Source organism: Oreochromis aureus, linkage group 12 (genome assembly GCF_013358895.1).
Source record: "Oreochromis aureus strain Israel breed Guangdong linkage group 12, ZZ_aureus, whole genome shotgun sequence".
In the NCBI taxonomy this organism is placed as follows: domain Eukaryota; kingdom Metazoa; phylum Chordata; class Actinopteri; order Cichliformes; family Cichlidae; genus Oreochromis; species Oreochromis aureus.
Genome location: NC_052953.1, coordinates 35565922 through 35574298, shown reverse-complemented (window position 1 = coordinate 35574298; position 8377 = coordinate 35565922). Strand labels below are relative to the sequence as shown.

The following is an 8377-nucleotide window of genomic DNA, read 5'->3' as shown; positions in this document are numbered from 1 at the left end:
ATTTATTCCAACATCTTTGCACCACTGAGATATTAATATCACTGTAGGGTCTTTAACTTTCAATATCAGTGCATCAGGCCAGGTGGTTGGTACATAAGAGATAAAATAATTTTTTTTTCAGTTTTCTAATTAGTATGTACAAGGCTAAAGGCCATTACACATCTAATGGGTTGCAAAGCTATATCTGAATTTGCCATGTAATGGAATGCCATGCATTTCTCCTGAAAATTCATCATCAAAAAATGCACTGTGAAAAAAAGTTGACGTCAAGTGACGATGAGCTGATCCTGATCTTTCTAAACAAGAACAGGAAGAAACAGATTCTGGGTCTATCCAATCCTCACAAGGCAGCAGCAAGAGGGAGAATTTCATGCCTTGATCCATGATCTGAAGCTTTCATATATATTCAGGATGTCAGTGGGGCGATTTGAGCTCTTACTGGGACCACATTGACCCCAATCTGAGGTAAAGTATTATTTTACTATTTCCATATCAGTACCAGTGCATGACTTGAGTTACGAGTGCACTTGTTGCCAGATGGAGGGATCTGTTTAGTTGGATCCGGAAAAAATATATCTATATATACATGTATACCACTTCAACTGGACAAGACTCGGCAGTCCATCTGCATCTACAGGTCAAAGGTCACTCCTTCGAGGACACCAATGTTCACATTTTGGACAGAGAAGACAGATGATTTGAAAGAGGAGTGAAAGAGGCCATTTATGTCCACTGTGAATGACCATCTTTGAACAGAGGGCGGGGCTTACGACACCAACTGTCTGCCATCTATAATCCAGTTCTGAGATCCCTTCCCAGATGCCTTAACGCCCACTCACATCCTGGGCCATCTAATCTTAGTAAGTCACATGATAGGGTGGGGCTACGTTTCACAATGAGTTCACCTGAAACCTTGGCTGATTGTGACCTACACCCATTTTCACACCTTGGCTCATGTGATTAGGTAGAGGAGCATTAGGGGGTCCATTGTCCCTCTTGGAGGGGATACTCCCACAGGGCTTAAATCTGGGACTCTCCACCATTTGACTCTAGAACTGCAGAAGCCTCTCAGATGAGAGGTGAAATGTCTTCAAGCAACAGAAGTCCAGACGCTTTTTTCTTTCCAAGCTCCTTAGACTACGATGAACTAGATGACTGAGAACCTTCACAGACACAACCAACACTAGCTCCTTAGGATGTTTTACCAGTCGGTGGTTGCCGGGGTACTGTTCTATGCTGTGGTGTGTTGGGGGAGCAGCACAGCAAAGAAGGACTCATCCAGGCTGGAAAAACTAATCAGGAAGGCTGGCTCTGTGGTCGGCATGAAGTTGAACACTCTGGTGACAGTGGCACAGAAAAGGACATTAAAGAAACTGCTGGACATTATGGACAATGCTGGGCATCCTCTGCGCACGGTCGTAAATAATCAGCGGAGCCTATTCAGCGACAGGTTGCTTCTCCCAAAGTCAAGAACCAGCAGACTTAAAAACTCCTTTGTCCCACACGCCATCAGACTGTTTAACTCCTCGTTGGAGGAGAGAGGGAGGGGAGACAGGGGGACAAAGGAGGGGGGAACAACTGAGCTGTAGTGCTTTTTTCATTGTGCAATATTTGCAATTTTTTTTCTTACATCCGACTGTGCAATAATCAGTGTGCAATAGACTCACTCAATTGTGGAATCCACTGGTATTTCTATTTATCCCTATTATATATTCTGTATTTATATATGTGTATATGTGTATATATGGTATATTTATGCCCATATCCTTACCCTCATTCCCCTTTATTGTATCTGTAACATGCAACTTCTGTTGGTGCTGTGCTACTAGAAACGGAATTTCCCGGTGGAACCCACCCGAGGGATTAATAAAGTTTCATCTAATCTAATCTAATCTAATCTAATCTAATCTAACACTAGTCACTTTTCTCAGAACAGACTCACCAATAAACATACAGCATTAATTGATATGATTGGATGGCCCAAGTATTAATGAAGAGGGCTGTTCTGTTTACAACTGTTTACAAGTTTAAATACATTTGTTTTCAAGGTATTTGGAATGCAATGTTTCATGTTTCAAGAATTTATAATTATCATTTCCAAACTGCCCTGGTGATAATTGAAATGTTACTCTAAAACAACACACTGACACAGGTGAGCACATCTAATCTATAATTACTTTTAAAGCACATATGAATTGGCATTAGAGATGGGGTTATAGCTATAATACATCTATTGCACATGCATTTTCTCCTGAGAGATTTTTTTTTTCTAGTGCCCAAAAGTTTTCTCAAAGTTGGCAAGTTGTTTTATTTGGTCACTCTGCATTGAGTGACGCCTCCACAACATTTTCTTAGCTTTCAGATCCTTGGGGAAAACAGGTGCACAGGGCAATACAGGTTTTGAGCCTATAAGAACACTGTTCAGTGTCTTGGTACTTCCACTCAAAGGGCAAGAAGAGTTAGAGCTAACCCCAATATCTGGTATGGGAATGTGAGGATTCAAACGAGGCAGGTATCCGGGGCGTGTGTGGGCAATGTGATCCAGAAGAAGAGCTCCTGAGCCTCTTCGCTCCAGCCCTATAGTGGCTCGCCTCTGGACCAAGCTCTCCAAGGACTCCCTGGATCCTGACAGATTGGAGGCTCTGCTGGTGACCAGCTTGTGTCTTTCCACTGCCGATCCAGCACCACCACTGCTCTTTGAGGTTCTGTCTCTGCTGCTGAGTTGCTGCAACTGAGAGTCAGAACTGTAGTGGCCAATACCGATGTTCCGCCGACGCACCACATTTTGCAGACTGGAAACATTCAGCTGTGTAAGACAGTCTTCATCTGCAGGTCTGGATTCATGGGAAAAGGCAAGACTGTCTTGAAGCAAATTTGGGTGTGAAACAGAATATAATGAACTTGCAGCACTGTCATATGACATCTTTCTGCCAAAGCCTTTTCTTCCACCACCTCCCCTGTTGTCATTTCCCGATAAGATCTCTAATGCTTTCACAAGTCCTTTTGCATCTTTGACATCAATGCTCTGGTGCCGTGAAATAGCAGGAGGATGTCCTTTGACTCTGAAAGACAGCACCTCCTCAGGAGTAATTTCCACTGGTTCCTCAGTCAGAGAGGATGTCTGACTCTGCTGGAGTAACAGGGAAGGACTTTTGGACCAGGCTTCTGAGTGTAGCTGATGGAAGTTAGGTCGCTTATCCACATCGGGAACGCGTAGAGGACTTAGATGTTGGATTGGTGAACATGGTTGAAATCTGATCAGGCCATGCCCTAAGCTTAAACACTGGGGATCCTTGAGGCCACGAAGGGGGCTGCCAGGTTGAGGAGAGGTTGTTGCTGAAGAGCCCTGAGGAGGAGTTCGTAGCTGGACCTCATATGGCGACATGCAGCAAGATGCTGGTATGTAATGCAGATTCTCTTCAAGTTCAGGAGATGGAGGAACATTAAGGTACTGCTTTGTCACCTGATGGCCAGAGGGCAGTTTGTTGGTGGTGATGATGATAACTTCCTTACCCTTGGCTTTACAGGCATCTAAGAGTACACTGAGAATGTCCCTGTTACCAGAATTAACTGCATAAACTAATGCAGATAAACCTGCATGATCCTCCAGGGTTGGATCAGCTCCGCTGCTAAGAAGAAGTGACAGAATTTCAGCCCCCATTTGTTGAAGACATGCATGCATTAGAGCCGTTTTCCCAGTCTTGTCTTGGATGTTTGGATCGGCACCATTTTCAAGAAGATACCTTGTAGAAAAAGGTAAAGTAAGGTAAAGTAAAGGGTACATTTATTTTATCAGTTATCTCGAAGATACTAATGCTCAACAAAAATGTATAAAACCTACCGAACCATCTTGTGCTGGGGTACACTCTGTGAATCTGTATAGCGTGTCTTGCAGGCTACCATGAGTGGTGTCTCACCATGCTCATTACTCTCATTAATGTAGGCTCCTCCTTCCAGAAGCAGCCGAGTCAGACGTAGCCGACATAAATATACAGCCTTCAACAGGGAATTGCCATCTGTTCGAACCTCTGTTGACTCATCCATTGTGAGGACCTTTGATGAAAGACTGTCACTTCAAAGTCTGAAGGTGCACCCAAACCATCCCTGCAACAATGTAAGAAGAAGTTTTTAGGTCTCCATCAAGTGGGCAGCTGTTGGAAGCTTTATACTGTGAATCCTCAAACCATATCTGAGCATCAGATTACCTACAGAAACCATTTGTTTGATACAGCGTTTTCTTGTCTGACAGCGCATTCAGATATTTGAACAAAATTAAGCATTTGCTTAATTTTGCTCCCTTACACTCAGTATTCACTTCATGATATTTCCTAAACTATGTCATATCAGGAAAAAAATTGACTTGAAGTACAGAGTACTCAGTAAGAAGAAAGCAATAGTTAAATTGAAACCACCAAAATATATAAGGTCCATTCTAATTGCAAGTATTTTAACTCTTGATACTTAGGGTAGGGTAAGTGGCTACAGAAAGCATTATGTCAATTAGATGTCCCCACAAGATATGAATACCCAACGTGTGTGTGAGAGAGAGGGAGAATTAATTTTCCCAAAATTAAGCAAATGCCTAGACAGCAGAAATGGTTAGACAGCAGAAATGCTCTATGTGATTCTCCCTTACACTCAGAAAATATCATGAAGTGAATACTGAGTGTAAGGGAGAATCACATAGAGCATTTCTGCTGTCCAAGCATTTGCTTAATTTTGGGAAAATTAATTCTCCCTCTCTCTCTCTCACACACGTTGGGTATTCATATCTTGTGGGGACATCTAATTGACAGTTCGTCAAAAAAAAGTGCCACATTAAAAACAATTCAGCAGATCCTCAAAGTATGGATACAGACTGTTTTCAGCTATAGGGGTAGAGGTATATGTTATATTGTGACAGGGATTTGTCCACCAGGGGGCAACAGTTGTTGAAGAGTGGTGTCAGTGTGTGTGGCGCATGCCCCAGTTCATAATAATAAAGAAGTGACTGTGAGGTCAACATGGTCTCCGTGGTTCCTTAGTTCTAGGATATCACATATGGCGACGAGGGGAAAAGCCCGGTGTTGCTGTGAAGTTACACCGTGATAAGTGGCTTGTAAAGAGGTTAGCAAGTTTTGCGGCACTGGCATCTGTTGGAAGTGGATCATAAGTCTCGGTGAGGAATGATGGCTACCACAGTGGGCTCGGTGGTGCCGTTCGACAGCCAGCTGCAATCCTGGGAGGAATATTGTGAGATTTTGAATTACTTCTTTGTGTTGAATGATATTAAGGAGGAGGAGAAGAAGCGAGTGGTGCTGTTGAGTTGCGTGGGTGCACAGACCTACGCCCTGATGAGGAACCTACTCAGTCCGGTTAAGCCGGGGGATCATTCTTATGCTGAGATGGTGGGATTGTTGAACAATCATTTTCACCCTAAACAGAGTGAAATTGTGCAGCAGTGGAAGTTTAACACACGGAATAGGAGGCCGGAGGAAAGTGTGGGTGATTATGTGGCAGAGCTGAGGAAGCTCGCACAGAACTGTAATTTTGGAGATTCCCTGACGATGATGCTGCGGGATCGTTTAGTATACGGAATAAGCGACGACAGGATACAGCGCAGATTGTTAGTAGAGGATGCACTAACATTTGAAAAGGCACTCAAGTTTGCCCAAGCAATGGAGGCAGAGACATTGTGGACTTGAAGAGCATGACAGAACAGTCGCGATTCACTAAAGGATTAGGAGCGGTGAACAAGATGGAGGACGGCGGCTCGATGTCACAACAGGTTGTCAGGAAGTGCTACAGATGTGGAGAGATAAATCATGTGGCCAAGGACTGCAGGTTTGTTTCAGAAAAGTGCCACAACTGCGGCAAGGTGGGACACATAAAAAGGGTCTGCCGAATGAAAATGGAACAAAAGGAGGGTGTGGCAGACAAGGTAAACAAGCACATTTCTTAGAAGAGGAGAATGTGGAGCGTGAGGAGGAAAGAACTGAAATGCACCACATAAAGGCAAGTAGTGTGACTATGTATAATGTGCATGAGGAGATTAGCATACCAAGAGAGGAACCCATCAGACAGAAGCTAAAAGTAAATGGACAGAATGTGACATTTGAAGTAGACACAGGCTGTGGCTACACTATCATGTCGAAGGAGACATTTAAAAAACTTTTTGAAGGCAGTAATGCACCCAAAGTAAGCAAGTGTGGAATCAAACTGAGAATGTATGGAGGCCACAAGGTACCCGTGTTGGGAGCAGCCAAAGTGCAGGTGGAATTCAGAGACAGTAAAAAAAAAAACTGCATGTGGTGGTGGTTGAAGGGGCTGGAACTAGTTTAATGGGTCGGGGGTGGATTAAGGCCCTCCAATTAGACTGGCAACCTGTACATAAGATAGAAGGCAGAGATGATGCCTTACAGCGGATACAGGCCAGACATGAAACAGTGTTTAAAGACGAGCTGGGAACGCTGAAGGGGTTTGCAGCAAAGATACATGTAGCCAGAGATGCCAAACTGTGCTTCTATAAGCCCCGATCAGTTCCGTTTGCTATGAAAAAGAAAGTGGAGCAGGAACTGGAGAGACAGTTGGAGGAGAAGATCATCCAACCAGTGAAATTCTCAGAGTGGGCCGTGCCCATCGTACCAATACTAAAGCCAGACTCCAGCGCCAGAATTTGTGGTGACTACAAACTGACTGTTAACAAGGTGTCGCCTGTAGAACAATACCCCATTCCACGAATGGAGGACATGATAGCAGGGCTGGCGGGAGGAGAAAAATACACCAAGTTAGATATGAGTCACACATATCAACAGGTTGTACTTGATGACGAATCTAGGAAGTATGTCACAGTGAACACACACAGGAGATTGTTTACATACACCAGGTTGCCATTTGGTGTGAGTTCAAGTCCTGCCATTTTTCAGCGCACCATGGAGAGTGTGTTGCAAGGTCTGACCAATGTTGCAGTGTATCTGGATGACATCATTCTGACGGGAAAGAATGACAAAGAACATCTTCAGACACTGGATGGAGTGCTGCAGCGCTTAGAGGAGGCGGGCCTGCGCTTAAAAAGGAGCAAATGTCAATTCATGGAGAAGGAAGTGACATTTTTAGGACATCGGGTGGATAAGACTGTTTACATCCAGTGCCAGCAAAAGTGAAAGCAGTGCAGGAGGTGCCACCCCCAAACTCAGTGACAGAGCTCAAAGCTTATTTGGGGTTGTTGAACTTCTATAATAAGTTCTTGCCAAACTTCTCCACACTGTTGGCCCCACTGCACAAGCTTCTGAGAAAGGGGGAACCGTGGTGTTGGGGACCAGCAGAGGAGAAGGTTTTCTGCAAGTCAAAGGAACTGTTGCAGTCAAGCAGTGTATTGGTATACTATGATGAGCAGAAAGATTTAATTCTTTCTTGCGATGCGTCCCCCTACGGAGTGGGAGCAGTACTAGCTCACCGCATGCCAGATGGTCAGGAGAAACCTATTGGGTTCGCATCACGTACCCTGAATGCAGCAGAAAAGAACTACTCACAGCTGGATAAAGAAGGATTGGCTGTAATATTTGGTGTACAGTATTTTCATAAGTACTTGTATGGCAGGAAGTTTATGATTATCACAGATCATAAGCCATTGATAAGTTTGTTCCATGAGATGAAGGCCGTCCCTCAGATGGCGTCATAGAGGATCATGCGATGTTATTAAGAGCATTATGGGCCACCATATCGATTATGCTGGCCCATTTTTGGGTAAAATGTTCTTAGTAATAGTGGACGCCCACTCCAAATGGTTAGATGTGTATCCAGTTCCATCTGCTACATCAGCTGCCACCATAGACTGCCTGAGAAACTGTTTTAGCACCCACCGCCTTCCTGAGATGGTGGTCTCAGACAATGCCCAGTGTTTCGTAAGTGCACAAACTAAAGAGTTCATGGCAAAGAATGGAATCACTCACGTCACCTCCGCTCCATATCACCCAGCATCCAATGGGTTAGCAGAAAGAGCAGTGCAAACTTTCAAAGAACTCATGAAAAAGAGTACTGGAGACACACTGGCAACCAAGTTAAACAGGGCTCTGTTTAGTTACCGAATCACACCACAGCCCACAATGGGGAAGTCTCCCACTGAGTTGATGATGGGCCAGAAGTTGAGGTGTACTCTGGATCTCATACACCCTGACTTGAAACAGAAAGTGACAGCAAAACAAGATAGCCAAAGACGGTATCGTGATAGACATGCCAAGGAGCGCATGTTTGGTATTGGAGACACAGTATATACAATAAACTATGGTGGAGGACCCAAATGGATACCAGGACTTATACAGGAGATGACGGCCTGTTCCCTACTTGGTGATGCTGGGTAATGGGACAGTGGTGAGCCGTCAAGTAGATCAGCTGTTTG

The 8377-nt window shown here is 44.3% G+C and overlaps 1 protein-coding gene across 1 annotated transcript; it reads right to left on the bottom strand.

Moving 5' to 3' along the window:
- Positions 1-2269: 2269 nt before the first annotated feature.
- ankrd34bb (ankyrin repeat domain 34Bb) lies at positions 2270-4044 on the bottom strand. Its single transcript, XM_031735966.1, has 2 exons — positions 3842-4044; positions 2270-3743 (listed from the first exon to the last, which is right to left on the bottom strand). The coding sequence occupies exons 1-2, from the start codon at positions 4042-4044 to the stop codon at positions 2270-2272; spliced, it is 1677 nt and encodes a 558-aa protein (XP_031591826.1).
- Between the last annotated feature and the right edge of the window lie 4333 nt (positions 4045-8377).

What these genes read in the sequence shown, in the direction of transcription:
- ankrd34bb (XM_031735966.1), bottom strand. Translation starts at nt 4,044, where the DNA reads ATGGATGAGTCAACAGAGGTTCGAACAGATGGCAATTCCCTGTTGAAG. An exon ending in CCCCAGCACAAGATGGTTCG is followed by an intron (nt 3,744 to 3,841) that starts GTAGGTTTTATA and finishes TTTTTCTACAAG; the next exon opens with GTATCTTCTTGAAAATGGTG.